At 39.4% G+C, this 22,449-nt stretch overlaps 1 protein-coding gene across 6 annotated transcripts in view; it reads right to left on the bottom strand.

Annotated features, from left to right (window-relative positions):
- Positions 1 to 1,756: 1,756 nt before the first annotated feature.
- LOC115427558 (glutamate receptor 3) overlaps positions 1,757 to 22,449 on the bottom strand; it is a 99,216-nt gene continuing 78,523 nt past the window's right edge. The window contains exons 11-16 of one of the 6 annotated variants that reach the window (XM_030146148.1): positions 22,016 to 22,389; positions 21,295 to 21,493; positions 11,756 to 12,003; positions 7,886 to 8,000; positions 6,183 to 6,430; positions 1,757 to 3,522 (exon numbers count right to left, since the gene is read on the bottom strand). In XM_030146148.1, coding sequence (XP_030002008.1) covers positions 6,185 to 6,430; positions 7,886 to 8,000; positions 11,756 to 12,003; positions 21,295 to 21,493; positions 22,016 to 22,389 — 1,182 coding nt within the window. In that variant the 3' untranslated portion in view covers positions 1,757 to 3,522; positions 6,183 to 6,184. Of the gene's footprint in view, positions 3,523 to 6,182; positions 8,001 to 10,858; positions 11,385 to 11,755; positions 12,004 to 21,294; positions 21,494 to 22,015; positions 22,390 to 22,449 lie in introns of those variants that run through there. The other 5 variants (XM_030146147.1, XR_003936505.1, XM_030146149.1 and 2 more) reach the window with 5 other exon arrangements.

Genomic DNA, 22,449 nt, shown 5'->3' with positions numbered 1-22,449 from the left:
GTTCAACTACTTATCCTGTATAAAAAAAAAAAAAAATTTAAAAAAAAAGTGAACGTTTGGAAGGTTGATCAATGTCAGCTGAACTTAAATGTCAAGTGCAGGTCTTTTCAGGTGCACTTGAAGATAACAGAGGGATTCAACTATAGAAAAAAAGGCAAATGGAACAAGTGAGTTGCAATCTGATTTATTCATTGTGTCCTTGGAGAAATAGATAGGGTAAAACACTGCAGTAAAGTGCAAAGTGAGAGAGCTACTGAACCAGAAAGCCTTTTCTGTGGTGGTAATCAAAGTATCCCCCCCATGACACGTCCTCCTTCAGCTTTTTGAGTTCCATCTTTCTTCCTTTCTTTCATGGGTCTTTTTATTTTTCCCTTCACACACACACACACACACACACACACACACACCCACACACACACACACACACACACACACACACACACACACACACAAAAAGCCATCTTTCCCTTAGTGACAGAGCCATGTTAAATCAGATTAACGTCCGCAGCCACAGTCACTAAGAGGCAAGGAGCACGGGAAGCCGGCCTAGATGTACCGTTCCGCACATGCGAGAATCATGCACCAGCACAGGAGAGTGGATGATTATCTGTCCACTGGTGGGAGGAAATGTACCACTGGTCCTGTGATTAGGACCATTTCCTTGTGTGTGTCACTCTGAATGAAAAGCCAGGTCCTAATTGCTCATTGCCTCTGTTGTTGTTGTTGCCCTAGTCTTGCAGGACAAATGCAGGTGCTGTGTTAACCTCATTGATAGGTGAGTAAACTAATTCCAGAAAATAGTCTCATGAGCATCATGGACTGCAGTGCGGTGCTTGTACCACTCCCCCACGTCGTCTTGTTCCTGAGGCAGTGGAGCAAAGGAAGAACAAAAAGCAATATCCTTTCATGCTTTGTCAGAAATAGGTTGTTTGGATCATATAGTAGCATTTCTCCCGCCTGAGTCTGTTCCACAGGACTGGTGCAGTGAATAAATCCTGAATCATAGTGTCTGCATCCAAAAATGAAAGGAAAAAAAAAACACTGGTCTTCTGCCATGTTTGTTGGATTTGTTATTTGAGCTGTGGCAGGCTGGATCTCTGGAAAGGAGGAATTCATTTCGCCACACAAAGCAGACCCCGAGACCAGAAATATGACAAAGAATGTCTGGGCAATCTATTGAGCATTTTGTTGATTTTCTGTATATATGAGAATTTTCGCAGTGGAAATAAGTAGGGCTTAAATGATTAACTGCCCCTTTTCAGTATTTACTTAAGCCTGATGAAAATGTCCTAAAATATAGTTTTGATAACCACAAACTTGTGCTGGAATTATAAGCTATGCAGTGTCCTGGTGCAGCATGTTTTGTAAGCAGTTGGTGGTAATAATAATACATTATTGATTGTGTCACAAAGCATCTTATAAAAGCAGGGAGAGGGAAAGATCACATGCCAGATGAAGCTGTCAATGAAGCCTTCAATCAGTGGATGCAAGGCAAGAGAGCGAGAGTGAAGCAGATGGTGCTGAGTATTGATCCAAAACATGCGCACACACTTCCACCGACTAACAGCTCAATATTGGACCATTACATGAAAAACTCTTCTTTTTTGTGCCTTTAGGGGCTGCTGAGGCTACCTCCAATGCGTTGCCAACGTAAAATAGGAAGTGTGTTTAACATTATCTGCTTCTGTAAAACCTGCAAGGCACAGAGATGTATTCAAGATGGACACATTTAAATAAAAATAACACAGACACAAGACCCTTTCTGTACATTTTATTTACAAAATGTAGTAAAATTTTCTGTACAGCGCCTCTCTAATGAGGTTCAGCGAATTATGCATGCATTTCTTGCTCTTTTGTACCCACTACTACGCCTGGTAATTTTGTTTTTGCAAAGGTGAGACTTACAAAAAAGAAAAGGTGAAACTGATTTACAAAAGAATATAACCAGGACCGGATTTCTAATGTTACCCTAAAGTCGATTGTGAGTAGAAGAGCTTGTCAAGCATCACTGATTTCACATGCAATTTCTTAGAAAAAAAATAACAAAAAAGGAAAAAAAGGGAACTGATCTTTCATTGTTTAATATAAATAATTCTCATTTATCTAAATGTACAGTTTCTCAGTTTGTTGCGTTCTTTTTCTTCATTATTACTTTCTTTTTTATGTATAAAACTATCTGCCCATAGTTTCAGGTAATTAGATAATTCTCTTCCTAAATCCTATGGAGTCACAGTCTTTTTGAGAGAAACGAAAAACATTACAGCAATATGGAAATGTGCTAAGCTTCAGGACACTCCCTGGTATAACCTTGTATAAATCTATTTTCCATTGTATTCATATATTTTTCATTTACTAAGTGAAGTCACCAAACACTGTAATGCTCATTAAAGTAAATCAAATTAAAAGCAAACCACAGCTTATTGTAAAATGTGCAATTATTAAAGAAAATGTTAAGGTAATCCAAAATACTACAGTTTAAAAGCCATTACTGTTATCCTTTAATTGGATTGCAGTTAATCTACAATTGAATTACCCTTTTTGTTTGGTTTTCCTTTCATGTACAGAAGACTCGAATGTCTCTAGACTTCAGGGAGAGACTGTTTGGAGCATCAAACCTTAGCGAGTTAGCGCTCCTTTTGATATTTTACAAATTGTAAATCACAAACAGATTTTTTTTTAGTCAAGCATAAACACTTGGTTTTCAACACCCTATGTCATACAAAACTCACTCTTGGCAGTATTGGAAGTGCGACTAATGACCTGGTTGTGTAGTGCGTAAAGCCAAACCAGATCATCTTTCTTCTTCATGAGTCCCATCCAACGTTCAGTAGACAGTGGCAGCAGCACCAGAGTTTAGAGTACAAACAACACACTCATCATTGTTTTTGGGCTAACTGGCATTTCACTCCGTTGAGATCGATCGGTCTTTTAAAACAAGAACAAGGTCACTATAAGTGACTCGTAGCAGTATAAAAGCTATTACCTAATAACCAGTGTCATACAGTGCACTGAATCGATCTAATAAACATATTTAAACACATATAACCAGTGAAAACCTGGCAGCAGAAGGATGAGGAGTAATCTGATCATATTGATTACAAGAAACCAATTAGACACTTGTTATATAAGATTCCTCTTCTGTCTGGCACTTCAAAATGTGCTTAGGGTTGCAAATGATGGCTTTAGTTCTGTCATTCATTGTAACATGTCAAATGTTTATAGAGATATATATATATTTTTTTTATTTTATCGCTGCACCATTCTTCTGTTTTGTATGAGTTTCAAGCAAAAGCAATATCATTGTGTATGAGTTGCATTGATTGGACTCAGAGTTCCATAAGGCACTGAGAGGAGAAAACCGCATTGGCTCTTCCCGTGACCAGTCCAGTCGTGTCATCATTGCAGATTATCGTGCTGTGTCCGACCGAGAGGATTTTGGCTCGGAGCTCAATCCCCATGATCCTGTCCTTTCTTAGATGTTAAGTCACAGTTGTAAGGGACAATGGAAATGTTTCCTAAAACCTGTGTCAACATAGAGCAAAAGCAAACACACGGAGAGTTGAGGTTTGTGTGACTGTTCAGGCAAACTTAGACCTGCATCTGACTCATATTGGGAGAAAGTTCATTTCAGTTGATGGAATACTATTCATATTTTATCATGTTGCTTTACTGTAAACAGACATGTCACACACACACACTAAGTTTACAACAGAGCATCTAAAACCACATGCAAAACCCAAAACCAAATGTATTTATTTGTCTTCGTGAAGCACATTACAACACTATGCTGCTACACAGTGTGTAATTTAACTTCCAGAGAGTCCTTGAATGGTCAGATCACCTAAATACTCACTTATGGTTCACAACATCCCACTACTGATGGCTTTTAAATGTAATTTTTTTAATGCTACCGAAATGTACAAACATAATTTCTTGAAGAAGAAAAACCTGGGCAAATGCAGCAAAAACCATCTGCAAGGCCACATACTATTAATGGTTTGTAAGCTTAAAATGAACAAGTGAATACAAAGTGCTTCCTAAAATATGGGTATAGCTTCTGAATGGCCCAAACTAAAAGGTGGAGCAACAGAGGAACAAGACAAAAGGATATTTCAACTCACATGTTCAATGCCTCTGCTTGGAGCTATTCATTGTGCATAGAATTTGACAGAAATAGCGTGAAAGAAATAAAAACGGCAGCCTGAGTCTGGTCAAAACTTGTTCACAACACACAGCTGCTGGTAAATAAAGGTGAACCAACGCTTTAACCCATAAAGACCCAAATATCCACCAGCCACCAAAGTCATCTACTGATCTAAACTGTAATACCTGTTGATCCACTAATCCTATCAATACATGTAAATAATTTGTGTAAAATGCAGTTTGTTGTCTTTTCATGGTCATATATGACCCATTTGGACGTTCAGAGGCTCCGTAGTTACCATGGAAACATTGTCATCTTCTACAACATTGATTCACCAGTAAAACCCATGGAGTTGGATCAATGACAGTGGATGGAAACACTTGTTTTTACATTTAGTTAATGATATATTTTATTGAAAAAGTCACTTTTTCATCAGTTTTCTCTTTTTTTGATATAATAACCCTCAAATCAGAGGTTGCGCTTTTATTATTTTTATTGTCCGTCATTTTGACGGACAGGGTCGTAAAAATTCCGTCATAACACATTATTATCTGTCATATCAAATTCAATTTTCTAATGATAATGAAAGATATTTAGTAGTATTTAATGTTCAAAAGCATTTCAATGATGCAGCAACTACTACAGTTGCAGCATCATTGAAATGTTTTTGCTACTGGCTGATAAACCAACGTGATATCATGACTTGCCAATGACTATACACCACATGTAATTGGTCTTATCTCTACACATTATAAGCTTTCCACATGTATGTTCACAATGCATCAAATACCACGCACTGAGGGTTACAGTTAGGGTTAGGGTTATGTAAAGCGGAGATCTTGGCGGAAATTGACACCATCAAATGGGGTTGAAGAACACACTAAAGGTAGAAAATGAGTACGTATAACACGCCAAATGCCATAAGAACTGGCAAATGACTAGCTTGTCCTTCATCCTCCACCGCATCAGTCCCTCTTTTTTCACCGTGTTTATCAATGCTATTATATTTACCGAGCTTTTTAAAATAACTATGGAGACTCCGCTATCTTCACATTATGTGTTAGCAAAGTAGCATATAATTTTGGCTAAAGTCAGCGAAACAATGAGACAAGACTGGACAATAACTAATTAATATGCACACTCGCCACCTACTGGACAGGGAGTCTACTACAGGTGAACTAACTGAGTCGTTTGAAAGAAGTTGTATTCAGTGTAGTTGTGAACGGTGGTGCTGTAGGGTTCTATACAGGTAGGATACTAGTATGGACATTTTGATGCCTTGTTAAGAGACAGACCAGCGATCCTGTGAGCAGGTTCAGTTCACATTGTTCTGTGAAAACCTTCTTTGGTAATAAAAACAATCTTCAGTAATTTAATCTGTCAAAATGACAGATAGCCTTCAGAATTTTCCATCATCTTTAAAAAAAAAATCAGTCAGTGATGGAATAATTTTGGTAAATGTGACCTCTGCCTCAAATGTAATCTCACCATGATAATTAAAGTACATGATCAGTAAATCAAATATAGGAAAATACCTGATTTTTCATTGAAGAAAATGCAGAATACAGAGGATAATATTATAATAAATGGTGATAAACCACTTAAGAAATGTTAAATAGAGAGAAAATTTAATTGGAGAACTGACACAAAAGTCGCACTGGGTCTTTATGGGTTAAACACACACTGAGATGAAGCACACTGTAAACAGTGTTCTATGGTCATGCAGAGGAAAAGGGATATACAGCACATTTGCACATCTCCTTCGCTCATGTTAACCCACATGAGACTTCCTGTAGCCTGAGGCAGTATCCATGGAGCTATATGTCAAAGCCCAAAACAAATATCTTAGAGTTTTGTGTTTTTAGGGTGCATGCGTGCTCTGTTGTGTCCAACATGACAACCATACACATTCTGCACAAGCAGCAGCTGTATAGAAAAACATTCGTATGAATAATTAAATCTCGGCTGACACGACAGAAAGCTAAATGATTCATCTCTCACAAGTGACTCCAGAGGACGATAAGTGGAAGCGACGTACCTCTAGATCTTTACACTCTCGGTTCCGTATACGTTGTAGCCTTCTCTGTATGTGGCAAAGTTCTGGGTGTTGGTCGGGGGAGCCGGCTTAAAATTCTGGGCATTCTTTGCCAATTTCAGCCGTTTGGTTTCTTGTCGTGATTTATAACAGAACTCTATCAGAGCCACCATCATGGCCAGCCCCAGCCCTCCAACCAGAATATAGAAGACACCAGCCACATTGCTTAGGCTGAGAGCACTTGTCTTGTCCTGGGGGTAAGTGAATAACATAGTTAAGAGTTTTGCAGTGGAACAAGGACAGCAGAAAAAACATACAGCCTGTATCCTTCAAACTGAGCCTTACATAGCCTTGGACAGTAAAACTACTTCAGTAAATCATCATACTCTATTTTCCTGGCGCTACAAATAATACATTACGGATACTAATGTCTACAAGCAACAGAAAATTGAAGATGTAATGAGGCTACTAAGATTAACTCTTATAATTTCAGCTGAACTGATTTTCCTATGGTTGTCATGAAGTTATGAGGAACCTCTGACCGCCATAGTCAAACCATTAAGAAGAAAGAAGCCAGCTCTTAATGGACTATCTGTCGGTGAATGTAGAGCTTTCCCTGTTATGCATATGCTACTGTATATGTAATGGCTTCTGCTCTTGACCATGTTAGGAAGCTGGTCAGTATCGCATAGGTCGAAAGCTCTGAAAATCCCTGTCTTTTTAATCTTCTCAGCGACATGTACGTATAACTCTCATGGCAACACTGTCATACAGTACAGTCAAATAGTAGATGAATGATATCTCTATTAAGGTTAAGAAAACACTAAAGATCAAACCATTTTGCTGCTGCTTACCTACCAAACATATTCATTAAAATTTGTTCATTAGAGTTTTACTATTTGCAGTTTAACCCTATGAGCATAGACACATTCCACACTATCTGACAACACTAACCTGTGATCTGAGGCCTTTACTGTATCTCAGAGGGTTAAATAGTTGGTTTATTACATTCCTTAACTTCTTGTGATGTGCGACCAGAGCCTCTAATTTCAACTCCGAGCAGCCGCAAGATTTAGAGGACACCCTAGAGCGCTCTCACTGCTTAGAGAAGTTGAATTGGAGTGTCTCATCACAGTAAGAGGCTTTGCTTGTTCGGCACACCACAGGAAGCCAAAGAATCTAATAGACACATCTCTATGCAAACTAGTAACAACACAAATAAATCAAATTTTCATTAACAGTTTGGTAAATAGGAACAGCAGCATAATGGTCAAAGTATCATGAATGTCAAGAGTGAAAATGAGCAAAAATAGCATTTATCAACAACTGTTAACTGCTGTGATTCAGTTGAAATAGTGTATCCATAAGGCACGCTACTCATTTCCCCAGAATATTAGCATTACAGTTTTCACAAAAAAATGAGAGCTTCCACATTTCATATTGCATCAAAAAGAGTCTAATTTCAATGGCAATAAAAGGACAAATCTGAATTTGGGGAAATGATGCCTTCTATAAAAGCCACGTGTAAACTGTGTTGCAGTTTGTGGCACGTCAAAAAGTAAAATACTGAAAAACGAAAAAGAAAAAAATATGTGTAGCAAATAAACAAAATGTATACTATAGATGTTAGAGAAGTCTTGTCTTGCATATGAACAGTACGTCAAAATGCAATTTGGAATCAGTACAAAAGACCTGCAGCGACTGACCTTACTTCCAGAGTCCTTGGTTCCACATTCACCCTTATCGTACCACCATTTGTTTTTCAGCTTGTCTAAGATGCCTTGTTCACTGAGTTTCAATACTGCAAGGTTTACAGGAGTTCTTCACGTGGGAAATAACATAAATAACATTATATTATGTTATTTTATGTTATTCAACTTTTAAACTACTACATACTTTACAAAGCGATAAAGCAGGGCTCCTGGCTATGTCAACATCACAGAGAGCAGGCATTCTACCTTTTACCTTTAAACCCCTAGTCTAAAGCCAGGACCTACCCATATCGCTTTGAGTAATCGGCAGACGCTGTTAACAGGGCGACAAGCAGGTACCGAAAGTACAATCTGCAAGTCTATGAATATCAAAAAGCATCGGGGTAAACTAGTTTTGGGGGCAGGACATGGATTAAAGCAGTTTCCGAACAGCATTTAACACATTCAGTCAAACAGGAGCTTTGTTTTACCACACAGAAAAATCTAAAAGATAAAACATTTACCTGCACAGTATCAGCTTAATCCTGTGATGGCTAATACTGCTGTCACCAGCATGACAACAGTCAATTCTGGGGGTATTACAACCAATTTCCTTTCCAAGCGACTGTGCCCGAAAGTAAAAGCTTTATTAATTCTTACATGTTCTATCCTGACATATCGCTAAGAAAGCGTTATCTCCCAATTACGCCCAGATTAGTGTCAGATGAGCGTGTCCCAACCAAACTGCACAGAGCTGGAGCTCAAAAGTATCTGTGGAATTATCCCTCACATATTTGCTTGTAGCTGTATAATGTAATGGATGACACAGCTGTTTCTAGCTCTTTGATATCTTATATCATGATCTTACACTGCATTGTGTCAACATTATAAACAAAGCAAAAATGTTTCTCACTCTAAACTTGTATACAGAAAAGATATTTTTAAGCTGAAAATCAGAAAATAACGGGCTTACTTATGGATCTGGTCAATCTCTCGATGTAAACTGAAAAGCAAATTGGAAGCAAAGAAAAAACAACTGCATTGATAAATGAGTGACCTGACAAATCTCTAGGAAAAAATCCCTCAGGGGGATCCATGCAATGCATAATGCACTGAGAGAAGATTACACCACTGTATATCCCTCATAGCCAATCTGGAGAAACGGACTGTGAAGCCCAGACCATTGTCTTGGCTCAGAGAGACATTGATTAACAATGCAATTACCCTGTAACATGCTCTGTGTCTGAAACTCAATCTAGGCTGCACTGTGTTCAGCCTGGGGGCACGAAAGAGTTGTGTTAACTGTGTGTGAGTGGGTGTGCATGCAGCTGTGTGCATGGGTATGTGCATCTCCTCATGTCTTTTGGAACATGGAGCTGTAAGCACGATGGGGCCAAATTCTAACTGTTAGGAACTGAGTGCTCCAGGCCACTTTATTCCATCTAATCTGGCTTTTCCACTGAGTCCTGGAGAGCCAAAACAAGCCAGGAAACAGACAGACAGAACATACCTGTGCATGATAAAAGATCGATGACGGCACAAGAGACAGATGCTTTCTAAAGGCTCCTGAGCATGCTTTCAGTAGCACATGGCTCAGAGACTAAAGGACACAGCAATGTTAGCAATGCAAAACATTGAAAACGTTACCTTTACACATATAAAACCTAATTTAGAGAAATGAACCTCAGGCATTGTAAGACAGTATTTGATCTATACCCCATGGAGCCTTTTGAGGTGATGCTATTTTAAAAAATGACTCAGTGCTGCTTTACTGTTCATTGTAGTCCAGGCCAAACCATGACAAATGACATTAGGAGTGTAATGACACAATCTGCAGGCCACAGGGCCCAGCAGTTTGTCTCTTATGTAGCCAATTACTTGCACTAAATCATCACATATGTGATGACAGTTTCATTTATCATTAAAGTGACCTGCATTATTGGGTAGATCATGCCTCTGCCATATATGTAATTTAGTGAAAATAGCACAAGCCCTCATGGCCCTTAATGTAACTAGGGTCATGGTTAGTCGTCACGGCTGAGTAGGGTTTAACGCGTTGCACCATTAGCCTTCATAATGGAAAAATCATTCATCATTTAACCGCAGACAAAGGGGAGAAATCTGATGGTCACAAAGGTCAGAGATGGGTGCTTAATTATTAACTTAATGTACTAATAACTGGACAGATATAAATTGCATGTACAGTAGTGGAATCAAACTGCAGGTGGTATAGAGGATGACCTGTTAAAAACAAACCACAAATATTTAGTTCAATTAGACTTCTCACGTTTGCCTGAAATGCTTAGTCCCCTCAAGACGCCGCTGTTCCCCTTGCTTTCCTGTTGGCCTCAGCTGAGCAGCCATTTTGAGCTTTTTGCCATTAGGCGGACTTCTCGTTGGCTTTAGAGATCACAGGTTCTGGGCCAGTGTCATGGATGTGAAGCAGCTGTGCAATCAATTACTGCAAAGCCATCTTTTAGAGGATTAGCAAAGATTACCTTAATGTGAGGAAGGCAGGAGGTTATGGCCTTTCCAGAAGGAAATATTCAAATACATAGTGACAAACTAAGTGCTGAACTACACTGTACTATGCCTCTTCAGGAGGTTTGTGTCTCACTACCAGAGCTACCTAGACAAACTATCAATCTCTAGGTGATCTGACCTACAGATGTATAAGGAGGAATTAATGGTCCACCCTTATCCAACTGCAGGACAACCACACTCACCTATCACAGTATGTAAGCACAGCAATGCCAAGCAAAGACAAATATCCTATGAACATATCTCTGTTGGTTTAGCAAGAGCTCCTTAGTTTGAACTGAGCTGTTAAACAGGCTGGTCAGACAGTAAGTTAATTTGGTAATCTGCTCTAGGGCAGCAGCAGGTTGGTTGGGCTGGACAGTTGGTTTGGTTATGGTTGGGCTGTTGCAACAGCCTTGCCGATTACTCTGCACTATGGTACCCGATTGTGGTGACATCGAGGCTGACCTTGGAGTCACCTCCCCCGCTGCCGCACTCTCCCTTGTCGTACCACCATTTGTTTTTCAATTTGTCCAAGAGGCCTTGCTCATTCAGTTTTAAAACTGCCAGGTTAACAGCATTTCTTGAAACGATAAAACATAACTTGTAAGAAAATGCACAGGTCCGTGAGAAATCTAATGCAAAGTAATAATTGTACTAAGCATCATAATTAAAGGTGATGGTAGTAAGACTACCACTATCAATGCATGGGGCTTAAGCACAGAATACCATCTGTTAATCAAAATGGTCTAGGGAAGGACAAATTGTTTAAGAATTTAAGGAATATGGAGAGATAAGAAAGGCTCATATAAGGTAAAGACAGTGTTAAATCTTGGAAAAGGTGGCATGAAGGATTACGTAGTTTAGAACTGAAGTGTGCGGGATGGGGACACTTGTCATTGAGAAGAAAAGTAACAACAACAAACATCATGCAATTAACATTCGTCACAAGTGACAGCGCAGCTTTTAAAGGCTAAATTGAAAAACCATTGAACTGTTAAATTAAAAGTGACAACACAACAGTCAGGTAGGACAGCACACGGGACAGAAGGAGAGATCGAAGGAGAGAGAAAAGCAACAGTAAGAGACATAAATATGAAATGATTGTTAGCTTTAGGATTGTTATCTGGATTTGATACCTCTACTTTAGCATCTGTTAACACATACACAAATCTCTAAAAAAACATATATATAATAATCATCACTTAATCTTTGTATCCAAGTGCATTGAAAGGCATACTACCGTTACCTCTGTGTCCATAAAAAACACAACAAGGGGAAGAGAAGAGAATGACAACAGGGGGACATCAGGGTAGGTGGAATACTATAACAACATGGAGGATATTGTTATATTATTCCACCCACCTTAATGCTGAGCCTTTGGGCGTCGCCACACCGTAGCCTTTCGAGTCGAGGTTCCCTCCCACTTTCATGGTATCACAGGGCTTCCGCTGCTCGATGTACTCGTTCATGGTGGACTCAAGGAGAAAGGCGAACTTGCCCTTTGACTTTCGTACCCGGGCTACGCCATCGGGTGTGGTCTTAACAAACACTGAGGGTTCAGCAGATTTCATGTATGACCACATCTTCTCATACACTGCTATTTTGGATCGCTGTTCAGACAAGAAAAGGAGAAGAGAGATACTTTAGAAACCCGAAAACCATCTGCAATAAATGGATTTTGCAGGATTGTTGTGCTTAATGATCACTTGACTTAAACTGGCATCGTGAAGTATTTATAGACATCCTTGAATGCGGTCGTATGATATCTTTAAATACTTCCAGAGAAAAATGTAAATGTTGGATTTTTACATGATCATGAAGTACAAGAATTCACAAAATCCATTTCTTTCATCAGCACAAATGTACTCTTCAACTATTATGCTGCAGCTCGAGGCTCAAATTCACTGAGCGAGAATTAGGATCACATATCACCTCAACAGTCAATAATAATGTCATGTAAATTGGGTTTTAGAGGAAAATCAGAATATCACTGATTTGTAGACTTGGTTATGCAAAAATAGTTTCAATAATTAAAACTTTGTGACAGTAAATTGTGGATAATGATCATTTGTATGGAAACTAGATATGCAAAAGTTTGACTCAATTCCCTCACAGTGTATTTGAGCCCCGTTTTATAGACGTAATATCAGTTGTAAAACTTATTATAGTCATTCATCTCTGCAACACTGTTCTTGATGTAACATCTTAACTGTGACTTAGAGGCAATGTGCACGAGAAGCAAGAGAAGTCAACGAGAAAACGGGTTACACAGACACGAGGCAACCCATCACAAAGTGACACAGATGAGCATTTCCCAGCGCCTGAGGTCAGGCTTAGTGAGCCGGTAAAATCTGAGGGAGTTGAGCGCTATCTATAATAAGCATCAATTAAATTATTCAATGCCGCTGGATTTATTTTGGCATAGGCATTTCACACTCTGAACAGATCCTGGTCCAAGCAGTGATGAGCCAGTTCCCAAGTGGCACAGTGTGCACAGTTGACTAGATCCCAAATAAAAGTACTTTCTTTCACTAAAGGCCGGAGAAATATTAAGCAGTTGGATGGTTTTCAAAAAGTGGCCACATCAAAACATATACTGTTAGCCAAAAGGGGTTTGGGAATTTAATACGGACAAGCTGTTTGTTTATCAACATTTGACACATGGACTACTGCTGATATGTACTATAAAATCAAGAAAAAATAACACATGATATTGACCAAACTTTTAAAATAACTTAACTGATCACATTCTGAAATATAATGATCCACTGATTTTCTCCACAATATGATGCACTTCGTACACAGGTATCAAGCGTACGGCCTGCAGGCCAAAACCGGCCCACCAAAGGGTCCAATCCAGCCCCCGGTATGAATTTGTGAAATGTAAAAATTATTCTGATGATATTAATAATCAAGGATATCAAAATTATTTTAGTTCAGGTTCCACATGGGTGCTTCTATGAAACTGGTTCCTAAAAACAGGACATGGGGGCTAAACATTCAAACCAGATGTAGACTAATGTTATGAAGCAAGTTTGGAAGCACTTTGGGTCTATTTTAAAAATGAATATTTACTGAGATAAAAGAGACACTATTTTTTAGATAACACACATTTTTATATTATTTTTTACATCATTTTATACAAAAATCTGCATGTAACATGGTAAAAAGGACAAAAATTATGTGCTACTATTTTTTTGAATATGTTTTTATTCTCTCACAGGTACATTTTGGGAGTCAAACTAATTATGCAAGGCAGAGTGTTTCACAAAATTGACTGCTGTTGCAAAATCACTCGCGATTTATTTGCGTTTAAATGGGTAGGTTGTGAATGTAACGCAAATGGACTTGGTGGGTTATGCGTGAAATGTGCAATGAGACTGAGATTCATGAAAAACCCACATCTGGATTAGAAAAACCACTAGGATCATCAAATTTAACACAGTGTCTTTATTTATAGCACCATGTAAGATCATTTATAACCATGTTTTCCAGATCAAATGCACTGATACCTAGGTAGCTTTTCCTGTCCCAATTTTGGTTCTATTTTTGGCCCCAATATTTTATTAAAAATGTATTAATTTTGGGATGGCTCAGAGCAAGAGTATATATTTTTTTGCATTTATCTGAGGTCATCATTAGGTACATCCTGGGGGGAAATATGTGTAACTTCTCTTTTATCATTGGGTTTAAAAAGCTGGCAAAGTGCCAGATACCAAAATGAACCCAATTTCACAGAAGCACCCATACGCAAACAATTTGACCTCAAGTGGGTCAGATAAGTAAAACACTATCTTAATATCCTATAAATAATGACAATCCCAATTTGTCCCTTGTTTTAGAGTGAAAAAGTAAAATTACATAAAAATGTTTACATTTTCAAACTATTCTTTCACAAAATAATTAAATAAATAAATAAATAAATTCTGAACAAATATGAACAACCTGAAATGGGTTTAGAAATAAGTGCAATTTTACCAATTTTCTACCTGTTGTAAAATATTTTGTGTATTTGTGGATCCACTGTGATGTACATGTACTGTGATGAACATGTAAATGACAAACTGAGGCATAATATTGTTAAATTGCACTTAATTTTCTTCAGACCTTTTCAGGTTTTTCTTTTTTTCTTTTAGATTTGTAAGGCAACTTTGCAGATGTAAACATTTTCATAATATAATTTTACTTTTTTCACTGTTATTATTGTACTGCTCTGGCCCATGTGAGATCATACTGGGCTGAATATGGCCACTGAACTAAAATGAGTTTGACACCCCTGACTTAGTACATATGGATTTTTGGCTGTTATCAAAAAAAAAAAAAAAAAAAGAAAATTAAAGATGCCAGCTCGGGCTCTGAAGAATAAATGTGCAACATTTTACAGACTGAATGCGATTAAATAAAAGACAATTGGCAAGTCTATGGAAGTAAATATTAGATGCAGTCCTTGCAAACAGGCCACGACCTTGATCACAGAATAGAACAATAAGATTCATCACTTAGAAAAATGTGTATGGATCATTTCTGAGCTTTAAAATGTTCCAGTTATCAGTAGACAGACTCAACTCATCATCATTCTGAATTGGTAAAAAGCCCCTTTAATGGGAGCCGATTCATCTCTAATGCATCGCTATTAATAAACAAAAACATTAACCTTGACCTGATGAAAGTGCTGCAGTGGCTTTATGTAATCATATACAATTTGTTTGTAGGCATCTGTCATAGTGCATCAGGCCAAGGGTGAAGATTAGATGAGACAGCAACATAACACAAATTAAAAATATGCATGATGAATGTTCCCGGCTCAGATGGAAAAGAATTGAAGTTGGGACACTGGCTGTTTTATTTTAATGCACATGCAAACAGATGGAAAGAAAACATCCAGGATTTGATGTGATATTTTTGCTGACAGTTTGGTTAAATGTGTTCATTTCGCATGTGTCAGACATCATAGAACGAACACTACTTTGGAGGACAATTTCCCCGAAGACCCGGGGCTCATCTGCTCGACAGTGGGAAAGCTCCAGACGCCGCCTCAAATGAACAGAAAAGAATGGATCTGGGCATTGATTACGGACGACAGAGTGTGCTGCCTTAGTGCTTATGAAGTCAGTTCATCAATATCAGAGCGGGGACAAAGCACGACCAAAACCTAAATAGGCCCATTCCAGCTCAACTAAAGTCAGCAACAAGATGCTTAAAAGAAACTCTAATAGAGAGAAAGCGAGAAAAAAAAAAAGTCCAGCTGCGAATGAGATATTTGATTATTGACTGCTCGCGCACACAAATCGCAACACTCACAGAAACACATACAGGGCGCACACATGACCGCATTGAAAGTCTGCTTCCATCTCCTCTGAAATATAATCATTCACATCCTAGTCTATGGTGGTCATTTAAAATTCAATTAGGGAATAATGACTCCAAAAGTCCATCATCAATGAACAGACAATTTGTTGAGCAATTATATACAGCCATAAATACAGCTTTATATATGTGGCTCTCTTCCACACCATATAATGGCCCTGTAGGAACATATCCCTGTGTTCTAAATGAGCTTCCAGCCAATTAAGGGGGTGTCTACATTTAATAGCTACTGTCTAAAGCAAAAAGACACTAGCTTGTGTGCTGAGCAACTTTCACATGGCATAACCCTCCTCATTTAAATGCCTTTTTAAATTAGTAAAGCAATCATAATGTTGCTCTACTCACAACGACGCATATAAATAGTCAATTTCCACCAACCCTCCTACCTAAGTGACACGCGTACATCCTCTCTGTAGGTACGCTTTCATCAGCGAGCTTCATGCTGTTTTTGTAATAGTCCCCCAGACAAGCTCAGGTCTCAGTTCTATAGATGTGGAATGAGGAGACTTGGACTTGCCCTAAGCATGACAAGGTTAGATGGAAAAAAGGTGGACTCATCTATGGGGATTTGGGAGGGGGGGGGTTCCTGCCTCTCTTTACCGCTGTAGTGCATGAAGTAAAGGCATAAAAGGTACCAATCTTACAGATATAAAAGATGATTCATAAGTGTATTTCTTAGCTCTTATTACTTATTGGCTGAGGCAAGAAAACAAAATAGTTCCACACCTCTCATTGTTAAATATGTCTATCGAGGCTTTTGCTGTCCCAGAACCTGCCAGCTTTCGTATTAAAATGTGTTAAATGGAACAAGTGATTAAAGCACAAAGTCAAAGAAATTGCCCTCTCTGTTCTAAATAACCACTTAATCTGTATTGACTCTGTGTTACGCAGCGTTTCCAGACCTCTGTCCACTGCCCTTCGGACTGCAGTCTGTTTTTTTTTTTTTCCCTTTTTTTTTTTAATTCTTCCTTTGGCATCGCAGGCTGCTTTCATTACGGCCTCTCCCACATAACGCTTCACTGCTTGTTGTATCTAAATGCCATCTTCAAACGCCCACCAGTACATTTCCTTCTACTTTACTTCCCTTCCATTTTGTTGTGGACATCACCACTTTTCCCAATATCCTGTACACCAGGACTACCTGTATCTCAAGTATGCAGAAATGAAAGTTGAAGCTCTGGGGGTGCACTTTGTCATTGAAGTGCCACACACTACGCCCTGAATACCAATTGCTCGCCTTTGATGCTTGTTGCTGGACTCCAATACCTCCTTTCGTGCCTTCTGTTGCTACTCATCTGAAGTTCGACAAGGCCCTCTGAGGACAGCGCTTTCCCTTGGAGGTTACGCCTATCTCGCACTAGTCTATCATCACTTTTGTCAGCTTTCTCTTTTATGCAAACAGGCTCTAATCTTTATAGGAGCCTCCCCTTCACTCAACACTGTATTGAAACACAAAGTGACAACAGCTCAGGGAGTTGCAGTACAATGTGCTGCATATGATTGCAGGGCGACCCAAGGATTTCTTGTATAAATCTTCCTGCACGCTTCTCTTCTAGGCATCCCGGCTTAATGCAGGTCTGTTCTGCTTAAAAAAGCTACTTACTAAATATTGTGGTGGTCCATGCAGAAGCTGAAGTGTCTGTGCCACAATAGCTGAGACGTGAAATTGATTTTCATGCTTAGTAAAATGCATTGGCGACTGCACTCAAGCTGTTGTTTCCATCTCCACCACACCTGCAGATCAGTAAGATGCATGATGTTTGCTGTTGAGGCTCTGGGTGATGTATAATCTTTTGAGGGGAACAGAACACAATGCTGTGGTCTCATTTCTCTGCACAATTATCATTCTTTCATTGTTACGCTGTTAAATGAGGTGCATGAAGGGACAGCAGTGTGGTTGTCTTTGATGGTCTCACCCCAGTCTTTACACATAATTAAACAGCCACATCAGCCCATTTTATCATCTCAGCCATTATTACAATCCAGCCTCTCCTTCAATGTACATTTCAAAATGTAACTGAGCCAAGCCTTTTGATGGAATAAAACCTCATCAAGAGGATAAACATGGCCTCATTGGTACAACTCATCATTTTCTAATCATCCAAAATACAAATATTCAACTGACTGCATGAAAAGATCCATGACAGGAATTAAAATGATGAAACAAACCACAGTGGTGCAGCAGCGCATGACAGCTGCTATGTTGAGGAAGAGCAACACAAAGCTTGAAGCTATCCCACATTGTCTCAAGGTAAAGCAACAGACAGGCTGGAGACAGAGAAGAGAGGGAGCCCAAACAAGCAGGGAAGTCTGGGGAACAGGAGCCAAGAGCGGGTAAGGCTGCACTGCCAAGCGCCTAGAGCCAGTCAGCCTTCCACTGGGCACGTCGGCGGGCTCCCAGGCCAGCTGTCCTAGTTGGAGGTAAGCAGCAGACTCGGGGCTTTCTGGAGGATCTAGACACCTCTCTTTTTGAAAAACTTCTGTGCACGTTCTGCACATTACAGCACCAAATAAAGATAAACAGTGATACGAAGATTGTCACTATCAGGTATGAGTAGTGTTGAGAGTAACATGTTATAAAAGTAATGCATTACAGTAACTCAGTAATTCAATTTTTGCTGTAGCGCAGTAGTGTAAGGCATTAGTAATCCATTTTCAGTAATATTTTACTCGGTACAAGTTCAATAGCGCTTGCATTACAACACACTTTTCGCCCACAATTTAATTGCTCAAATGAAAAACAAAAAAACAACAAGATAGTGAGACCTTAAAGTTATGTATGACTTTCATCACCAATTTTTCAGCAAATCTGTAAAACCCAAGTCATAGCCTAAGTATCACAAATCCAGAAGTCTTTCCCTGATTACCTCTGTTTGTAAACAAATGGACTGCTTATGGTGGAGTACACTTCAAAATTGTTCACCATGAGGAAAGAGATTCAGGGGCGTAATTAGGGAAAGACTTATGGATTCCTGATACTTAGGCTGTGACTCTGGTTTTACAGATTTGATGAAAATTGGTGATGAAAGTCATACGCAGCTTTAAGGAATCCAAAATACAGCAGTAAAGTTCAGTTTCTTGTTGGTGTTCAGCCAATGGGTGAAGATGGCAGAAGACAGTCCATTGTCCACATGGACGTATGCTCATTACTAACCCTGACCCTACTTTACAGAACCTACTTAGCATGATCCCTGTGATCAGCAATGACAAGGTAAGCTAAGGTTTCTATGAGTGGTTAGAATTCTTTATCATTTGCAGATTTATCTACTTGCGTCCTCGGTGCCACGCCCCCTGTTTGAACATGTAAAATGTTGAAAAAAATGCAAGCATTCCTGCTGGGATTTGAACATCATAGACCATTGCATTACTTACTGAGCTATTCATCCACATGTACTTCAGGGCGCAAATTTATGCATCCCAAGGCTCTCCTATCTCTTGTATTGGGGGGTGGGTTCTACTGCACACGTGCCATTTATAAAGAGAGTCTGTATGTAACTCAAAAGTAATACAGGAGTCATGTAACACATTACAATTCTGAGACAGTAATATTGTAAGGTAAGGAATTACTTTTAAATAACAGTAACAAGTAATCTGAAATGTAGTACAGTTTAGAAGTAACTTGCACAACACTGGTTATGAGGCTCTGACATCCAAAACGTCAGATTTATGAGGTTGGGCAGCACATTAAAAATGGTGGAAAATGAGTAAACACAACAGACGGGGGAAAAAATTTAAATAAATGTGATGACAGTTTAAATCACTATTGAAGTTGTTACAACAGATATTTTTCTTTGCATCTGATTAGAAAGAAAAAAAGAAGTTAACATTTGCAACATTACTGAGTTTGCGCTACTTGTCAGACTTCTTTGTAAAATAAACCAGGTGAAATCATCAAATATTAAAGCCAGGGATGTCAGAGATGATGACATATGTCTTGTTTGAAACATTCGACTTGATTTAAAATTTCCAGCTGGCTGATGCCGTATGGGTCTAATTAAGCCTGAATGTATTTCCTGAAAAACACATCTGAAATAGAACTTGAACTCCTATTAATCAGTGTGTTTTTTTCCTTGTCAGTCCTCTACAGCTTTAATTAAAAAGTCCCTTGGAATAGCAGTTCACACATGTCATTTCCTATTTGAAGACATGGGGATGTAAGTAGGACACTCATTATACAGAAAACAGAAAAACTGCGAATCCTTGACCACCTCTCAGATTGTTATGCCAGCATTGTCAGCCTGGAAACCTGATCCATAATTGGCATCCATCAGCTGTGTGACACAAACACATACATTACAATATAAATGCACCTGCAGCATCTCTGATGAAAGGGAAAAGCGATGACAGTTTTCATGTGAGGCTCTTGGGAGAATAAAGTGTTGCTGTTACACATCACATGCCATCCCTCCCACGATTTATGATCTTCATATCATATGACCGTACATACTGTCTTCTAGTAGTTTGCAGACTTAGAACAAAAGTCTCTTAAATGTCAAACTCTGCAGACACTATCCCTCTTTGTCTGAAAAAAACCCCCCCAAAAAACATGGATTTGATTTTGCATTTTGTTGTTCTGAGTATTTCAACCCAGGGGTAATACCAATGAATTGCTCTTTCTGCCAACAGGCTGCAGCTGTGAAACATATGAATTGTTTCTATCCTGCTGATGAGTAATGAGGGAGCGTAAGATAAAAGACTGTCATATTGCCTCTTCGTCATCACAGGCAGAGTGCTGTTTCATTAATTCTTTTTCAACTTATTGCTCTGCAAATGGTACAGATAGGATTGCTAATGTAGCCATGCCAAAAGCTAAGATGCTGATGTGTTGCACAGGCAGAAGGCTGATAACCCTGAAGATATGCAGTGCTTTTTAACTCGTGCACAGTGTGTACGCTGGCTTTGGAGGCCGATACACTTTTGCTTTATATTTTAGCTAATTTATGACTTAATTGCCAGGCCGGCCCTCGGTGCCGATGGACATACTGTATTGCTTATTCCATCTGAAACATCCCTCACACTGCTCTGTTTGACCTACAGGGCTCTTCCTCATCAGCTCCAATTTACCATCTATGGCCAGCTACCTAATTATATTTCATGGGCTGACCCAGGTTTGAGCCTGATGTGGATGCTTTGATTAGCCTCCTGTTTTTATCACCTCTGAGTCTTCCACGTTGTTATCACACTTTCTGCTGACAGCCCCGGTGCCTCAAGGTTGCACACTGCAGCACTGCCGCATTAATTTCACATTCATGTCAGACGAGTTCAAGAACCGCTCCTCTGTCAACATGCCTCATTTGGAGCAGTCCTGTGCGGGTCAATAATGTTGTATTAAAAGCACAAAGAAGAAAGATGGAAGGAGGAGTTTATCAAGGTCATTAAACAAATACGTTTTTTCAGCGTTCAAGCAGCTCGAGTGCAAACTGTTTGGGCCTCCGTGTTATTTGTCATTAGAGCTGAGAGCGTTAGAGTCAGTAACTGATTGGTCAGGTTCTGTGTGTGTGTGTGAAACTGGATATTTTGGTGTTGCTACTCACCCTAAAAAACTCCTTTGTGGAGCCTGAGTCCAGAGTGCCATATGCTATCTCTGTCTGCTTGGCTAGATCTTCAGCGCTTTCTATAGGAGAGACCATCCTCTCCACTGTCAAGAAGGCAGCCAGGTTGGCTGTGTAGGAGGAGATGATGATGAGGGTGAAGAACCACCACACACCACCGACTATACGACCTGATAGAGACCTAAGGAGGGAGGTTGATAAAAAGAAAACACAGAATGTAATTACACAGTGACATGTGGTGCCTATCAACTCCTAAGATCTACCCGATGTGTTTAATGTACCTAATTGCATTGGTTATCAGAATTTCCTTGTAAATTGTTAAAACAATCTGGCACTGCGTCAGCACTCTTCCCAGGAAAGCAGTAAATGTTTTACAAAACGTATTCTAAGCCAAGACTTTAATTTGCTGTGAAACAATCAAGGTCAAAGATCCTCTCAAAGCCTGAAGAAAATATTGATGAACCCATTTTGGTCATGATACTTCCAGTGAAAAAACTGACAAACTCAATTAAACATATAATAGGAGCAATAAACGTGAAATGAGTTTAGCTTCAAATAATGAACACCTAAAGGAAGGGAAATTTAAGTGATGAGAGACTGTGTACGTTTTGGGAACACATCTTATCTCTTCTATTAAAGATTCTGGCAGCAGTTTTTTGTGTGTGTGCTCTGCTGTTCACTCTGTCTACTGGAGCTGACCCACCTTGGTGAGATGTCACAGCCCTGCTGCATGAAGGCGCCCAGTGAGAACCAGAGGGAATTGAAGATGCCAAAGTCATTGGGAGGATCAGGGGGTGTCTGGGGGTCTTTAGTCTCATCCTGTTCCTCAAGGTTCCACTCATATGGACTGAACCGACTGACCAGGAACAGTACCACGCTCACCCCAATATAGGCAAACACAATACACATCCAGATCTCATAGGCCAGCGGGTCCAGGAAGGAGAAAACGCCGGGCTTGGACTTTTGCGGCTTCTTTATCATAATGGAGATGCCCAAGCTCATAAAGGGCTTGGAAAAGTCTATCACCTCCTCTCGAACCAGAGTAATGGTGAGAGGTGCAACGGCTATATCTGCTCTCTGGAAACAGGGACATGCACAGCAAGCATTAGTCATTACCTGCAGGAAGACACCTGCATA

Source organism: Sphaeramia orbicularis, chromosome 10 (genome assembly GCF_902148855.1).
Source record: "Sphaeramia orbicularis chromosome 10, fSphaOr1.1, whole genome shotgun sequence".
NCBI classification, from domain to species: Eukaryota; Metazoa; Chordata; class Actinopteri; order Kurtiformes; family Apogonidae; genus Sphaeramia; species Sphaeramia orbicularis.
The sequence above is the reverse complement of the archived record's forward strand: the minus strand, read 5'-3'. Positions and strand labels throughout refer to the sequence as shown.